The following is a 17,555-nucleotide window of genomic DNA, read 5'->3' as shown; positions in this document are numbered from 1 at the left end:
CTCATCGGGATAGTTTTTTGCCACAGTGTGTTTACAATGATAATGCATACCTGTAGCAATGTGCACGAGTACTGCTTACCTGTGAATCATAATTACGCCAAAGTCATCTAAGTCGTAATTAAATGAGACAACTGTAAATTATACAAAGCTTAGCACACTTTAGTTTTCAGTATCAGAAAAGAATAGAAGAAAAATACTCCAACTGTTTTCTGTATTACTATAGCTGCTGTCATTTCTCCATCAGTGCTGGAGTGCAGACCCATGACATCATTTCTAAATGTTTTAAATGTATATAATGTTCTCAGTGACAGTCTGCCAGTGAAACTGGTTCTGCCACGAGCAATGGTCCAAACTCAACATAAGCCGTGCTCTGAAGTATGTCCCACGCCTGACAATCACAAGGACATTTTCAACATGGTGTTATAGATTAGCAATCAATAACAGACATCATTTTTCAATTTACAGTTGAAAGGATAAGCCAGATGGTGAAGCTTGCTCAGACAAGCATGATTTTCCTGTGAGCCTGTGATGGTACAGTCTATTTTGTTTGCATGAGGTGACCTCAAACACATGCTACTTCTTAAGGGAGTCATTCTACGTGGGATATGTTTTTGATCATTTGTCATAACGGACAAAGAAGAGATTTGAGGTTACCAGACTGTCATCCAACATGTAAGCACATTGTAAAATAATCCATTTCATATTTAGAACTACAAGGATTTAATTTCATACAAAAATCAGCTTCTTTAAGGGGCTTTTTTGAAAGGAAAAACACATTGGAAAAACTAGATGGTGTCTGGTGAACTGCCTGTCAGGTAGTGTTGATGTGGAGGGATGTTAAAAAAAATCCTAAAAATATAAGCAAGTCCAATATGATTTTGGATGTGCTTTCAACATTTGGAGCATATTTTTTCCATCTGCAGCAGCTTGGTGTCAAACCTCCATTAAAAGCAATCAAATTATGCTTCTTCCTCCTTTTCTTGCCTCTGTGGACTGACAGCACATCTCAACATCTGAGATTCCTGCTGACTGTGTTCTTCTTCTGTCTCGTCCCCAGACTGCCGCTAAGAGCCGTCCAGCTGGGATAATTGGCCACCCTGTCCACCTTTTTTTGACATTCACGCTGCCTGAAAGCTCTCCTTCGCACATGCAGGGGATACTAACATGGCAGCTCTCCGTGCCCTACCTCTCTGTTTGGCCTCTCATTCTCACAAACTAACTGCACATTAATTCTCATTCCATAGAGTTAGGACTGGCTAATGACAACATCTGTCACTGGGCGGGTCTTTGGGGTCTTGTGACAGAATGGAGAAAAGAGAAATGGAAATTAGTCATAGGGGCATAGATTCCTCTTCTAAATACCCACATTTTGTCATTTGTGAAAAAAGGAAATGCCAGCTAGTCCAGCACCCGGTGACTTGGTTTGATCAAATTATGCTAAAATTCACTAATATTGTTGGCACTGTTACAATAGTCGTATTTTATAGGCTCTGGATGGTCAGCTTACCTCGGTATCAACAAAGGCTTTTCGTTATCTAACTGCAGTTTTCAAACAGTTCTGCCCTAGCGGCTTTATACTTAACTTACTTCTGTTCCCATCTAGACAGAGTTCAACATAAAACCCTTTTCTTTTTTAAACAAGTATGAGTTTCTAAAGCAGATTTTACCATTGAAATACAAAAGCAATGGCAAGCTGTGTCAGGGTTTCACTGCACATCTGAACTTGCAAATAATCGCTGTGGTTTTGTTTCTTGTGCTTCCCTTTGTTTTGTTGCCAAGCACCAGAACAAGAGTTACACTAAACTGTGTATCTTTGTTACCTTGTTGCCCTGTATCCTCAGACACAGAGACTCCATGTACTCAGTCAGTGACACTGGGGGGAGGGGTAGGCTACCTGTTGGTTGACATATCAAGCCTATATTCCCCATTTGTTACAGTCCAAAAGCAAATGCACAATAGGAGGCATGATTGCTCTTGCACAGACAGTGTTCTCTGCAGCTCCTCAGGCTCCCCATTGTTCTTGTTACAGCAATCAGAGGAGCAGTGTCGACACACTACGCAAACCCACGCAACCCTCTACATTCATTTAACCACAACCATAGGGGAGGCTGAGGGCTGGTTCCTTTACATCAGTAAAGGTTAGAGGAGAGGTTTCATGTTGTATCTCCTGCAGCGCACAACTGAGGAACATTAATGCTGCATCCACAAAGTACAGCCTGGCAGATATGCTGGCAGGCATTTGTAAGCCATTTACAGATCTATCGGTATCGGCGTTCACGATAACGAATAAAAAAAAATATATATTAAAAAAAAACGGACTGTCCAGGTTATGTTGGCGTTGCATAGTTTGTCCACCAGAGGGCCCTTTGCAACATCCCCATCAGCAAAAATATTTTGGTTGATATTTTTGAACAAAAGGACTTTAAGCTTCAGATCTTAAGTTTATATTTTATTTATCAGAACTTTAATATATTCTGATGTTCCTCTTTTCTTTTGTGACAATTAAACAAATTATATTATTTTAGTGAGAACTCAAATAACTACAAATAACTGTTAGGGAAATCTGTTTTGTAACGCTTTTCTGGATTTTAAAAAATGAATGCCAATGTATCGGATTTTTAAATAAACAAATATTCACATCGGTCTTAAAAAGCCTTTATCAGTCGGGCTCTACTTCAAAGAACTGAAATTGTGTTAAAAGAAGCAAATACAAGAAGGCAAGTTGGCTAGACCAATCTTGAAGACATGTTTTTTTCTTAAACCTTAAACCTTTTCTTAAAACTGATATTCAGTAATAACATTGATACTTCACATCAATAAAAAACTGAACATGGTCTCCTGCAGCCACCTAGTGGACAGCAGTGAGGTGCACACATCAGAAGAGGCATCTTACTAAACATTCTACACAATTAAAAACACTTTTGAAACAGAACGGTTAGTCCATAATATTGTTTTACTAAAAAATGTGTACACACAATAGCAATTCCAACCCATGAAAATGAAAATGTAAAAATTGCTGTTTTAAAATAAAATCTACCTGTGGCCAGTGACAGTATCATTTAAAAAAAATTCAAAAGAAAAATAGGACATATTTCACTATTCTACATACAGACCACACATTAAACATGGGCAAAAATACTTAAACTAACAGCATGAATAAAACACCTTATATACAACATTGTTAAGGATGTCAAATAATGGTTCCTTTTGACTTTTTTTTCTCCTTGAGATTTATTTACACACTTTTTTTTTAACTTAATTTCAGTGTAGAAAACTGTGGTTCTGTAGGGTAATTATGTCCAAGGCAGAGAAACAGTCACAACAGTAAAAGGGTTTCTCACACTAAGGTGGGCAAGCATGTCATAATAACAATTCACATATCAAAATACGGATGTGTCCAGATGAGATCACTCAAGTTCCTTGAACCGTGCAAACATGGCCTTGCGTACTGCTTGTTTGTAGGTGGCATGGTCCCAAACAACAGGCTCTTTCTTTTTCCTCTGCTAGAGAGAAAAGTGCAATGAAAAGTTTAATAAACTAACAAGAAACAGAACATGTTGCAATGATGTAAAGCTTCACACCTACCGGGACAGGTTCAGCTCCTAAACCAGGTCTATCGCTGACTGTATTCATTTCCCTAAGCATAGAGAACGGTTAAGGCAGAAATGTCAGCAATAGAAATCACCTATATGCTTGGTTTTCCATTTCAATGACAGTCGAAACAAACCTACCTGGAGCTTCCAGCCCAGGTATTATGATGCGGTTGGTGGGGTTTTCTTCTTTTCTGTTCTGGTGACCTGGTCGGTTCTCTGCAATTTAGCTGTCAACGACACATTCCACTTTAAGTAATCAACCCCAAAAAAGCTGATACTCTCCTCAGCATATTTTCCTCACAACATTTTGTTACTCACTTCTTTTTCCTGGTTCTCTAGTGCCTCTAGCTCCTTCTTAGACCTCTTGATCTTAAGGTGGATCTCCATATTTTGCTGTGGAGAGAATACCTTGAGTATAATGGGCAAGATGTATTGAATCAATTTTAACTATTCTTCATACAAAAAGGTGAATAGGTAGTACTTTGTGGAGGTCAGAAAGCTGCTGGTGGCGGATCAGAGCGTCCTTGTTGGGGAACTGTCTCCTACACAGCAGACAGGCCATCTTCTTCCAGTCTGTCAGCTTATTGTCCTTGTCTTCAGACTGGCCCCCCTGGCCGCCTTTAGCGGTCTCATCCTTATCTTCTTCCACTTCTTCATCACTTCCAGCTGCGTAGTCTGATGCCAGTAAACCCAGGGAGCCCATTGGACGCTGGGGAAGCAAACCAGACACATTTTAAATACAACAATCCATCCATCTTCATCCACTTATCCGTTATCGGGTCGCAGGGGAAGCAGCTCCAGAAGGGGACCCCAAACTTCCCTTTCCTGAGCCACATTAACCAGCTCCGACTGGAGGATCCCGAGGCGTTCCCAGGCCAGGTTTGAGATATAATCTGGGTCAGGTTCATAGGGACATAAAACCTCTGCACCACGATTAGGTGATGGTTAAATACAACAAACAATTTCTAAATCTTCTGGTCTATCCACTTTTGTATTTTTTTATTGGCACTCCGAAGGAGGTAATCAAAGTGAGTCAGGTCAATGAGCAAAATGGGCTGAACATGAGGATTCTTACCTTTGACTTTTCATCTTTCTTCGGAGGAGCAAAGGGCTTCTTAAAAAGATCATCTGCACCTGATATCTATGAATGTAAATAAAGAACAGGGCAACAATAATGGCAAGGTATAAATACTTCTTAAATCTAAATTCCTTGTAAAAATCAATGCACAGAATAGATGATGTTAAAGTGAGTCGCTAACCTTTCTCTCAAAGATAGCAAAACCAGCGTCAGCGGTCTTGGATTGCCTCCTATCATCGTCCATTCCACTCTTCAACAGCGGAGATGCGGAACGGACACTTTCCTTTTGACGATTCTGGATCTTTGCCCAGCGCTCCATATCTTTCATGATCTGCCAACGGCAACAAACGTCTTAAGCGTCTCCCCTTTGCATGGGCTCAAGGCTAACTTTTTGAAATTGTCGCCAGCTTAGCAACCAGGCATCAGCTTTTGGTTGCGGTTTTGAGTTATTGGTCAAATCGATCTTCGGATCAGCATAAAAAAAGGGGGTAACTGAAATGATTATTAAAAATATAATAACTTTTAACAGTAATTACTGTAATGAGGCATCTTAATCCGCGTTGCTATTCCGTCCGGTAGATACCGGGCACCGGTGATATATCAGTAACGCATTTTAACATGTGCCGTTAACAGGAAATTGCGCTGCCTGAATCTTTTCACAGCTAACACGTTTGTGAGGAAAGAAGTAGCACAAGAGCTGAAATTTTGTGTTGAGCACAAACATAGTGACACAAACAATTAAACATTGACTTCTTTTTTGTTTACACACACACACACACACACACACACACACACACACACACACACACACACACACACACACACACAACTACTGTACACCCCCCCAAAGTGCTACCTTGACAGCAGCAAGACTTCTTGGCTTCTCGTTATCCTTCTCTTTGTCCTTCTTAGAGTCGTCGTCGTCATCGTCTTTCCTCTCAGGAGCTGCTGAAGACGTTGGGACAGGTCCCGGAGCAGAGCCAGCCTCAGAAATGGGAACTACTACTGGGGCTGCTGCGGTGTCGGGAGGCACCAATGATTTCTTCATTTCCAGAGGAGCATCTGCTGCTGGGTTGGAAAGAATGGCCTGGTCTTCAGCAGTCATGGTCATAGGTTGGGTGACTGTAGGGTTCCCTCCTGGAACTGGGATGTAGGTCTTTGATGCAGAATCCCAGTATAAGTACTCTTGGGTTTGAGCATTGTAAAAATACTGAACACAAAAAAAGAGAAATAACAACTTAATGACAACCAAAACAAATTCAAGACACATTTATGGTTGTAACAGGTATATTTGTGCATATGCAGCTAAAACGGCAGTCTAACAATCAGTAACATCCACAGATCCACATACATAGAACATACACACCAAGAACGTTGCAAGATACCTTAGAATTTTTTTGAATTTTCTTTGACAAATACTTTGTGTGTGTTAGACTGGCGGTAGGACTTTTTTCTTTCTTACTCTTTTATATAGACTGTATATATAGCCTATTTTTAATTTATTTGCTTTAGAAAAGTTCATTTATTCATTCAGTAGAATCCTCTGGATTATTCCTCTCTTGAGGTAAAGATGTTCCTTTAGATAACTGATCTAGTTAGAACCATATGGAAGTAAATCTGTTACATTGTAATTTGGAATTAAAAAGCAATTGAATTTCTATAACTAAAAATGCATGAATTGTAATTATGTAATTATGAAATTAAATTATTCATTTTTGCTGAATTTTAGTTTTCAAAGTCTAAACAACTTATTCTCACCTTAATTTACCTGTACTGTAAAAGATATCAATTTGCCGCAGATATTAGATAAAGTTAATTTAGTGATTGTTTAATCGAATGAGGATTAAATGTTGAGCCTCAAAAATTTGACATAAAGGCGCTGAAGCTGGTCATTGTGTCTGAAATCACTAATACAGGCCACTTTTTAGCATTTGTTGTGCACACGCAACCTTGTTTGTAAAGGTTGTGAGCCATTTGTAAATCTTTAGACTGCTGGAAGAAAAGATCTTTAGTAGCTTTGTCAAGTGTGAGGTACCGTGTGTGAGGATAATTACTTCTCTAAGTGCATGTGTAGTAGCTGTACAGCATTTAGTATTCTCTGGTAGGTTACCAACTGCAGCACATACATTTCTTTTAGTTATACAATATTACATTGTTTCTACCTAGCTACTATTTTGCCCACTCATAAGCCAGAAAAGGCAATAGTCTCTGTATATTCTCACCCTAGAGTTAGGGTCGTAGTACAGTGTCGTCTCAGGATCGTAGTAAAAGCCTGACGTGGAATCGTACAAGTAGTTGGTCATGTCAGGAATCTCAGAGCCTGGAGAAATTGGGACAAATAAAATGACATTTACATCACATTTATTCATTTGGTAGACACTTTTGTCCAAAGCGATGTACAAACGGAGGAACACACCAAGGCAGAGTAGACCACGCACAATTCCACGAGAATGTTCATTTTTATGTTTCCCATCTTATGGAAATCTCACTGGAATTCTGTTTTTGCTAAAATGTCAGATATAAGTTTAAGTGCGTCACCGTTTCCTATTTGTAAAATCCAAACACAGCTACACCAGTTTACTACAATGTTGAAACAATACAAACAGAAGATAATTAATACTTTTCTGGATTTGAAGACACTCTGCTTGTTTCTTACCATAGACGTAGGCCTGTGAGCCGTCTCCGGCGACTGTCTTAGCAGCAGATTCTGTGGGCACATGGGGTCCACCAGCCTGGTACGACAGGTCCACAGCCGGAGTCTCACCATAGCCAATTCCCTACGAGGGGTAAAAGGAGATGGAAGGTGTACTGCCCAGCTTTGATACAAGATGTCCATCTTAAAAAGCTTTGCTTTTCGCTTTGTAACCTACCTGTCCAATGCTGGGGTCTGATGACGGAGCAGCAATAGTGCTGCCAGTCGACAAATCACCTGGTGATAAACATGCAAGACTACAGTTTAATAATAATGATCAATGCCTAGGGACCAAGATAGCAGAATGTGTACCCGAGTCCCACCTGGCATTCCAGTGGAGGCACCAGTGGGTGGCTGCAGCGGTTGAAAGTACAGTGGAGGGGGTGGGTACTGCTGCTGAAGTGCCAGGGGAAAATAAAATCACATGTCATCCTCTTCTTTTTTTGTTAATAACTTCGTAAAACAACACAATTAAGACCACAACTTACCCCCATCAGGCTGGGCTCAGGTGGATGCCCAAGGATGGAGCCGTTTGGTTTATCAAAGTCTCTTCTGAAACTGAAAGAAAACCATCAGAGACAAATGAGATGGGATTTCTCTACTACACATTATGTAGCGGATAAGAAAATCATTGTTAAATACTGACTTACTTTTGGTTCTTTAGAGGTTTTGCAACCTCAGCATAAACTCTGACTCCATCAACATAAAGGGGTCTGGGTTTAGTGAGGAGCTCAACCAGACGTGTCACTTGCTACAAAAGACACAATGTTAAATGCTGGGAAATTCCAGGGAAACACTGGACAAAGACGGGAATCACAAAGTAGATAGAGAACATGAAGTAAAATAATTCACAGAAAACTGTACATTTTCCTATTTTAAGTACCTCATGGGAGTCCATGTCAACAAAGCAGAAGCATTTGGCACCTGGTGGCTTTGCCTTGACTAGGCGAACATTTCTTTCATCCAGATATGCAAAGGGATCCAAGGCTTTCAGGATAGTCTCTACTGTGGTTGTGGGCTTCACATTTTTTATGATCATGGCTGTGACCAAAAGTAAAAGTGTTGTTTACCCGAATGGTTTTGCATTACAGTAATACATAACAATAATGATCATGAATTGCTAGTGTTTATGGCTACACGCTGTAGAGAAAACCCTTGAGCTTAAGTCAACATACTTTTGCTGTCTTTAAAGACGGAGTCAGATTGGTGTGAACTGTGATGAGGAAGGTTGCGGTTGCCCCATGACTCAGCCTGCTGCTCCGTTTCTTGCTGTTGGAGCTGTTGGTCCACCTGCTGCTGCCAGGCTTCGGGGGTCAGGTCAGAGCTACGCTGCCACTGGCTGTGGGACAACGGCTCCGTAGGGCCTTTTGGTTTGGGTCCATTCAGGTTGGTCTTCAGCTCCGGTAAAGGCTCATCTGGTCTGGGCAACAGGGGCTTCTGGAGTTGAGATACTTTGTGATCTAATTCCTAATTATAAGAGACAGGAAAGAAAGGACATTTTTAGTTACTTTTTAACCGTCGTATAGTAAACAATATACTGAAGTGATTCTGTACATGGAGGACCCTTACAAGAACTATTAACAGTTTTGTCAGGGTATTTAGACTCTATCCTGCATTAGAGCTGCAAGTAATTCTTCTTTACCATTAAACAAGTTAGTTCTTGAAGTGCTTTGTATTTTAGTGACTAAAGTCTATCTAAAGCACATCAGGTGAATACAAAACTTGATCTACACAGACCATTTCTGTTTAAGTTTGAAGAATGTTTAAACTAAACTGCAGCAAGACTTAAAGGCTGTAATATACTGTTAGAGGGAAGGTTTTAGGAAAACTTTAAGGTCACATTTTATTTATATGGCTGCCATTCTTCCCATAGTCAGTTAAACCTGTTGATAATGTTCTAAAATTTTTTAATAGGTCTTTGGTTGATAACATTTCAGGAAATTGTAAAAAAAAATTGTCTAGTCATGTCCACAACTCAAATATATTCAGTTTACTGTCGCAGGGTAGTGAAGAAGGTAAACTACTCATATTTAAGAAGCTGGAATCACGGTTTGTTGATATACAAACAACTATTACTACAGCTAATCAAGGATTGTAAAACATATTCAAGATGTGTTCTCATTTAAAAACTAATGGCTAAAAAGAATTAATGACTTAAACCACTATTTCTATTAAAGAGAGAAACTCAGGGCAACACAATGATATAATTGTATGGCTATGCTGTCATAACAAAATGAGGAAATTATGCCAAATTTACCATGACAGATGTTGTAACACAGGTCATTTGGGTTTTATAGTGCCTTTGCTGGTGACCCAACCATTATTTAACATAATATTTTGTTTCAGAATTTCAGCTAATCTAGAACCAAAAAGATTAATAGATCATTTTCTCTCACTGCACTCACATTAACACTTCTTTTACGGTCGTCTGGCTGAATGTACTTCATGGATGTTGTTCTAGTGCCAACCTTTAGGGATCCCTGAAAGAAGAACAGAAATGACCAATCAGCATCATACGACACAGGTGACTTTTATCTTAAATAATACCAATGACACCCAACATGCACTGTGGCAAGTTAAGCCCTCCTTCACTGCTGAGGATAAGGCAATCGTGGAGAGCAAAGCCCAGATCGAGGATCATGCTTCCCACAGGGAGTTTGCCCCCACACTATGCTTAATAGTTTAAAAAGGGAACTACAAATTAGGGATGGGCTAAAATACTTTCAGTATCAACTAATCTGCCGATTATTGACGAATGATCATTTGGTCCAAAAAATGTAAAAAAAAAAAAAAAAAAAAAAAAAAGGAAGATAAGCAGCTTACTAACAAAAAACAAAACAAACAAAAACAGCAAATTCACACACCTTAAAAGCAGGAACCATGGAATGTTTGGCATTTTTGCTAAAAAATAACTAAAACAAACAATCAATTAATTAACAAAATGGGTGCTGATAGTTCACAGCATAGTCCAAAAGAATACAGAAGTCTGAAGTGCCAAATGAGAACCATGCTCTCGGTAAGTAAAGTGGACAAACAAAACTATGCCACCATGAATACCCCATTTCCAAGACTAGACTGCATTAGTGTGAGAAATTAGCAGTTTTAAAAAGGGGAGCTTTTGGAAAAACTAAATGTACTTTGCAAATTGGTAATATTATGTTGAACATCAAAACTGAATTAACCATCAAAACCATGAAACGCAAAGCAAAAGCCATCCTTTACCACTTGCTTCTAAGTGGCAATTTGAATGTTTGTCATTACAATTACTGACCACAGAACTACTCCTGAGCTATCACAAGCTGAAGAACACTGGCCAAAAGCGACCAAAAAGCAAAGCCAAATAATAAATTGCACATTTCAGCAACAATTCAAGTGATCTCAACTACCCCAAGCTAATGGGCTACTCCATATTTTTACAGACAATAATCAAAGCACATCAATTCTGGACCGTGTTGAAAACTTTTCATTGTGTCAAGATGTGAACAAATTGCTAAGAGCAATTCAAAGAAAGTAGAAATCCTGGAGGCCGAAGTTCCCCGACGGTAATTTCAAGAGAATAGCATCAAGAGAACATGTACTCTTCGGGAAAGTCACAAGAATTTTGCCACAGAAGGACTGCCTCAGACACCTAAAGACAACCAGAGTCTGCAGGCACACCAGCGGCTTTAGGAGGCTGTATTGCTTATTGTGAAGAAAACCAAACTGTTCAATAAATGCACTGTTAAATAGATAGACCAACGTATTGGACAAATTGAGATTTTGACTTTATGATGGTGCTGGAGGAAAAGTCAGGGGATCACCAAAGTGACACACCAAAGACCACAAATATCTGCATAAAAAACGCGGGATTAGCCACCCCAAAGTTGTTGAGAAATTTCCCTCTGGACCACAAATCCGGTGGTTCTAGAGGAAAAGTCAAGGTTATTGGGATTCATCCAGGGAACCATGAACATATGTATCACAAGTTGTGCTAATCCATAAAGTAGATGGATAAGTCAAGTGAATAACCAGTCGCCATACAGCATGAACATCTGTACCAAATATAATGAATTTCCATCCAATAGTTGTCAAGACATTTCACTTTAGAACTAAAATGTCAACCTCATAATAGCGCCACGGGAAGAAATCAGGTAATGGCCATGATCAGCAGGCTTCATCCTGGGACAACAACTATCCATACCAAATTTCACTGCAATGCATCCAACGAGTCTGCACCTAAGTGGTGGACCAATCCATTAATATGATACGTTCCAGTTGAAATGGGAAGTCTGGATTTCCCAGTGGGAAATGTCAACTTTAACTCCCCCCCCCCCCCCCCCCCCCCGAAGTCAGAGTTCCCACACAGAAAGTCGGGAGAGCCTCCCCAACACCGAAATTACAAACAAACATGGCTGTTTTGAACACCAACAGCAGTAGAAACTGTATATAACCAGTTCGTCTTATTTGCATCTCATTCAATCAGTCGTACACAAACTGTCCATCTTCTACCTCTAGACATGTTGCTACAGTGTTTGCACGCTCAAAATACAGCATAACGCCTTGTTATCAACTGGTATCGCTAACAATGGCTAACCCGGCTAGAGTCCCACTACCCCGTTTTCCACCTTGTAACTGAGAAAGTAGTCAAATTGGGTGTGGCCCAAACTTCAGATGTAAATTGTATGCAGCATTAATAGAGCCACGACACTTTCATAGCTTAAAAAACAAAAAAGTTGGTACACCAAAGTTGTGATCACTACAATGCTTTACCTGTCCGAACACATACATATTTTAAATTGTCTCTTGCAAATAAACTAACAAAATGTGCACTATATGTTAAATTCTAACTGCACGGTTTTTACTAATACGGTCACATTCAGACTGACTTTCGCACTGTGTGAAAAGTCTTTTCAGTCATCTGAATGAGGCCGGTCCAGAAACATAGCAGGGGAGCAAAGGGTTGTCTGGGAAAAAAGTTGAACCTTGCTCAACCTCTGTCAGACCGCAATGCAACATCCTTCTGCTGTTTACATTGCAAAGATAAAATACTTGCCCTGCCCCTCTCTGAACATCCGCTGAGGTATTGGTAAGGAACGTGATCAAATCTGCAGTTTCATCTTTGGCAACAAAAACTTTGGTAAAAGGTTGCAAAAAGCGAAGAGAGACCAACATATTCTAAGACACACAGGCTTTAAAGTGCTGCAATTGGTAAGAATTTCCTTCGATCCTCTTCATTACAAAGGCTTAATCCAACACATGACACGGTGGCCTCGTACAGTACCTTCATTGTCATCATTAAGACTTCCTGAAATTATAAAAACCTCTTAACTGTTACAATCCCAAAGATCTGTATATTCTGGTTAAATCCATGCCAGGGTTAGGCAGTGGGGTTGAATTTTGAAAAATGTAGGACAAGTAGGGCAAATAAATAATTCGGTCTGTGCACATACACAGCTGAAAATCATTAAATGTATTTTCTAAATATCTTTAAGCGCTAAACAAGTAACCTGAAGTACTACCATGGTTTTGTGGAAAGTACTTATAATTTAAATTATGTTAAACTAGGACCAACTGTTGAGATTTAAAATATTAGCATCTACAAATGTCAACAATAGACAACTTCATCTACTTAACCAAAGTAAGCTCACAATAAAATAAAAGCAACCCCTTCCCAGGTTCTGTCCCTCCCCCATCTACTAAATGCCCTCTCAACCCCTCATAATCCTGATGGGAGAGACGGCCTTCGTAGAGTGACGAGGATGGGCCACCTTGTTGGACTCCATGAAGCGGACTGCATCCTCGAGGTTTAAAAACTCCACATAGGCCGTATCGTAGCTGTAACCTGGGGACAGCATTTGAAATACAGATGGGTTTTTGTTAGTCAATGCCAGTAATGACACCCACTAAAACATAAAAGACAGCAGTTCGTGAATACATCGAGATCAGTGTGAGCGAACTTTTACACCTTTACTGACACATACCTTTTTCAGGAAAACACATTTTGTTTATGTTTTTAACTATTCAGTCTTCTGATGACTGATGTCATAACAGACATTGTCTGTTATGGCTTGGCTTTATCAAAGCCTTTCCTGTCAGATATTCCAAACCAGTGGCAGTGAACAACTGCGTAGTGTGCACCATGGAGACGGAAGGTTTTTTTCAGAACTTAGATAAAGAGTCACAGTGACACATTCAGTGAGTCACTTGTCACAGATCTTTTGTGACAGACGCTCTCCAAAGCTCCTTATATCGAATCCCTGGTAAGTCCTCTAATTGTGACAATGACCCAACATCCTCAGACATGAAAAAGGATGGCATAACAGACCCCCACCCGCCACCCTCGCCCCGTTCCATCTTTACTGAGCAAGTTCACAGACACAACAACAAAAGCAACCAACAACATAAAAAAAAAAAAAGACAAAAAAGAATGCGGAGTTTCGAAAGTCGTAAAAGCGAAATTAGAGGGACATGTTTGCGATCGACTGCCCCGAACAACTCCACAAAGAAACTTCATTCTTACCTGGCACAACGTTATTGATTTTCATCCCCTGCATTGGCACACCGTCACGGACTGCAAAGGCACCAAGAATCTGTAAAAGAAAGCGTCAAAACAACAAAGTTATGCCAGGACTTTCAATGCGGACGAATACAACCACAGTCTGGCAACAGTTTAATAATAATGAACACATTCATTTGGTTTTCTGTTTGATTATTACCTGCTCCATTGTGGCAGTCTTTGGAATACCAATTATGGATATTGTATTGGAAACTTTGTCCTCCACTGATGCATTCCTGTAATCTTGATCCTTTTACAGACATTTGATCAAAATGTGGGTTATAAAACAAGAAAATGTATTAATAAATGCAAATATAATTATGCCATCAAATCTAGTAAGAAAAATAAAAATGCAGTTACCTGAGAACCAGACTCACTAAATTTGGAAGGTGGGATTGGTTTAGACTCTTTGATGAGTTTCTCTGGTGCTTGAAGGGCATCATGCTTGTAATCAAAGGCCCTCCCAGACCCTGTTCTGTAATCGATGTCCCTGTAGTCTTGGTCTCTTGCCTGTACAGTGCTGCTGCTTGGGAAATCACATTCTGCCCCCATCTTACCCCTGGCAGGTCCTTGATTGTGTGGGATATCTTTCAGGCCTTTAAAACAATCATTTGGCTCCTGAATCATAGGAGAGGGCTGATTCTTCTCTTGATGGTACGGAGGCCTTTCTTCACGATTTGATTTATGCTTTGGGTTCCTTTCTCCAAGCCAATGTTTACTCTCATTTTCTCTCCCAAGAGGGCCAGCAAGGGGACTTATTTCCTGGCGTGGAACATCTTGTGGAGCTTTGCCAGTAATTGTCGGTAGATTCAAAGCAGAAAAGTGGTCACCACGAGGAAAAACTACATCTTTTGCTTGAAATTCAACAGATGTCCTATCCCTTTCCTGAAATGGGGCTGGATCTCGAGCATTCACTTCTCTGCCAAAACCTACAGGAAAGCTAGGTTCGGGTACACCTGCCATAGCTTTACCCACTTCTACAAGAGGTCTCTTGTCCTTTCGACGGTTTTTCCATTCCTCTGCGAGAGTCATCTCTTCACCACTTCGATAATCCATAAGGGGACTGCCACTTGACTCCGGATAATCTCGTTCTCTGGATGTGTCTTTTGCGCCCATAAACTCTGACATTTGAGGGCCAGCAACATCTGGAGTCAATTTTGGTCTTGCCCTGTCCACTGGAGGGACATCACTCTTTCCAAATCTTAATGGAGATCGATCCCTAACTCTGAATTCAGCTGACGGGCCAAGGCGATTTCTGAAATCCATGTCAGAATCAAATCCACCCCTTGAATTGAAAGGTGGCCCCCCTCTTCTGTCAGTGTCCATCACTCTCCTTTCATGTGGCGGTAAGTCCATATCATAGCCATCCATATCACCAATAAGCATCGGGGGCCTGTCACACATATCCCTAAATCCATCATTTCGCCCCATGGGAAACCCTCTTCTTCCATCAATATTGGGATTGTTGAACGGTGGTGCGTCATAATGACATGACTCTCTCTCTCTCATGTCCATAAATCTGTTGTTTGGTTCCCGTGGTGGCATGCCCCTCCCTCCCATATCTACTGAGTTTCTGCCTTGTACCGGGAAAGCAGAAGAATTCATCAGTTTGTCTCTGATGGCAATTTCATAGTGCCTTCTAAGACTAAAGTCTGTCTCTTCTCCAGGTCGGCACAAATCTCTGTTTGGTTCTCTACCACGCATATCACATGGGTCCATATCACGCCCCCTCATCGGTGGCCCATCCATCCTTCTCATCGGCAGATCTAGAGGTCTTGGGCCCATTTGACCCATGTTCATCCCATCTCTACCTCTATAATCAGGCATGGGGCGATCTCGGCCACAAAACATTTCTCCACGATGATCACCACTGGAATATATATATATATATAATAACACATTAGGACTATTATTTGTTTGAAATGCATGTAACAAAAGAATAAAGCTTACAACAAATTAATATGGCATAGCCAAATACAAAGTTATTTTTCAAAATTGCCCAACCAATCACCGCAAAAGCCATTCAGAAGAAGTGGGCTAAATAATTTGAGCCAAACAAATTTTAACTAACGTTAGAAATCTTTACTTGAATTGAGAGAAAATGGTACATCCTGTGAACACATACAACTACTAAAAACGTTTTAATAAACAGTTAACGCAACAGGAATTCCATAAATTATACCACATCACCATATGCATATAACATTACATACAGGTCTACTATGATACCAGATAATAACCACATTGCCCAACCCAAGCAAACAGCATTGTAGGCAAAAACAAAAGTACAATAACTAGAACAAAGAATTTGCTTTACTATAACTAGTTAAAAGATGTTTAAAATCAAATGAATCATTCTTGTTTACCGAAAGGGTCGTCCACCCCGTGGTCCTTGCCCTGGCCCTGGTCCTGGTCCTGGTCCTGGTCCATCCCACATGTTTGAAGTCAGTATCTTATCTGGAAGCAAAGGTGTTGATCATTTTATGAATAAAGGATGAATGCACAACTTTTGACTTAGCAGTGGCATGAAATACAACCAAACATAATACAAATGATAAGAAATATGACTTTAACTGCACAACCGTTAAATTAGAGTGATTAGAAATCTTTACACGCATAGCCACTATAAGTCCATTTTTAATTATCTAACGTAAGCCAAATATCACCAAATCAATGTTTTTCAATCCGTTACAGCATACAATGCCTTTAACGTTATGGAATATGGAATATGGAATCCCCCGACCCCCAAAAAACGGAGCCTTTGACGGATGAAAATGGAAGAAACATCAGGAAGAGCAACAGAGAAGGGATCTCTCTGCCAGGCCGAGCAGACATGCAATAACGTTAACGTTAGCTAGCTAGCTAGATGGTGAGTGTACAGAATAGACCAACGTAAAATCACAGAACGGACAATCAGGATGACTTATCATCAGCATACCGTAAACAAATATCAAGAGGTGATAACGTCTCTGTTGGCGAGTGGGTGTGTTTTTATGCTACAGTGACGATACTTAAAAAATGGCTGCATACTCTGTCAAAGCTGGGGCTAGTTACGACACTGGGTGGTTTGATTGCTATGTTGGCCCACAGAAGAGTGGCCTGCTACTTATGGCTAACATTATCACTAACGTCAGCTAGTTGGGCCTTTCAAATCTACGCCACAACATAAATATACGGCGCTATGGATCAAATGACTGAACTGCAATAAACGAATTAACTCAGGGTAAGGACCGCTTTAAAATGGTAATTTTAACATTATTAAATAAGCCAGCAAAATAATATTAACGTTATAGCAAACGTTGGACCACCGCAGGATAATTTACAGGGTGACGCTATCGGAGCTAACGTGGCTAACATTATCGTTTATACGCTTGATTCTCTGCGTTAGCTTGCCGCTGAGCAGCATCCTTTGAAAGACAGAACAATTCACTGACTTTATATTTCACTATAATCGCGTAGATATTGTTTCTTCAGGACCCACCTTGCTTGATCTTCGAGCTCAGTGTCGATTACGATAAGCGTTGTCGTCAACGGCTTCAACGGACTCGTTGACAAACGCAGACGACGAAGAAGTCCTTCTTGTCGGTACACGATCCGTCCTGCCTACACGATCCGTTCTGCGCATGCGCAAGATGTTCACGCATGCGCAGATGATAA

General features: G+C 40.3%; 1 protein-coding gene across 6 annotated transcripts; it reads right to left on the bottom strand.

The window, feature by feature from the left end:
- Nucleotides 1-2,934: 2,934 nt before the first annotated feature.
- LOC117942958 (RNA-binding protein 6) lies at nucleotides 2,935-17,481 on the bottom strand. 6 transcript variants are annotated; one of them, XR_004656259.1, is made up of 23 exons: nucleotides 17,380-17,481; nucleotides 16,265-16,355; nucleotides 14,259-15,768; nucleotides 14,059-14,148; nucleotides 13,863-13,932; nucleotides 13,111-13,184; nucleotides 9,769-9,843; nucleotides 8,539-8,830; nucleotides 8,247-8,404; nucleotides 8,014-8,114; nucleotides 7,852-7,921; nucleotides 7,687-7,759; nucleotides 7,542-7,600; nucleotides 7,328-7,448; nucleotides 6,894-6,991; nucleotides 5,528-5,881; nucleotides 4,853-5,002; nucleotides 4,669-4,734; nucleotides 4,075-4,302; nucleotides 3,912-3,986; nucleotides 3,728-3,820; nucleotides 3,586-3,637; nucleotides 2,935-3,500 (listed from the first exon to the last, which is right to left on the bottom strand). XR_004656259.1 is itself a non-coding variant. In XM_034868785.1 (23 exons), exons 2-23 carry the CDS (start codon nucleotides 16,333-16,335, stop codon nucleotides 3,408-3,410), a joined length of 3,972 nt encoding a protein of 1,323 aa, XP_034724676.1. In that variant the 5' UTR covers nucleotides 16,336-16,355; nucleotides 17,380-17,481; the 3' UTR covers nucleotides 2,935-3,407. The 6 variants fall into 6 exon arrangements, 4 of the variants coding, with proteins under 4 accessions (XP_034724676.1, XP_034724679.1, XP_034724678.1 ...); XM_034868785.1 differs by having other exon boundaries at nucleotides 2,935-3,503; nucleotides 3,732-3,820; XM_034868788.1 differs by having other exon boundaries at nucleotides 3,732-3,820.
- Nucleotides 17,482-17,555: the final 74 nt, after the last annotated feature.

Source organism: Etheostoma cragini, chromosome 4 (assembly GCF_013103735.1).
Source record: "Etheostoma cragini isolate CJK2018 chromosome 4, CSU_Ecrag_1.0, whole genome shotgun sequence".
Classification (NCBI taxonomy): Eukaryota; Metazoa; Chordata; class Actinopteri; order Perciformes; family Percidae; genus Etheostoma; species Etheostoma cragini.
This window is presented reverse-complemented; position numbering and strand designations above follow the sequence as displayed.

What these genes read in the sequence shown, in the direction of transcription:
- LOC117942958 (XM_034868785.1), bottom strand. Translation starts at nt 16,335, where the DNA reads ATGTGGGATGGACCAGGACCAGGACCAGGACCAGGGCCAGGGCAAGGA. An exon ending in CGGGGTGGACGACCCTTTCG is followed by an intron (nt 15,769 to 16,264) that starts GTAAACAAGAAT and finishes TATATATTCCAG; the next exon opens with TGGTGATCATCGTGGAGAAA. An exon ending in GAAGTCTTGCTGCTGTCAAG is followed by an intron (nt 5,003 to 5,527) that starts GTAGCACTTTGG and finishes TGCCGTTGGCAG; the next exon opens with ATCATGAAAGATATGGAGCG.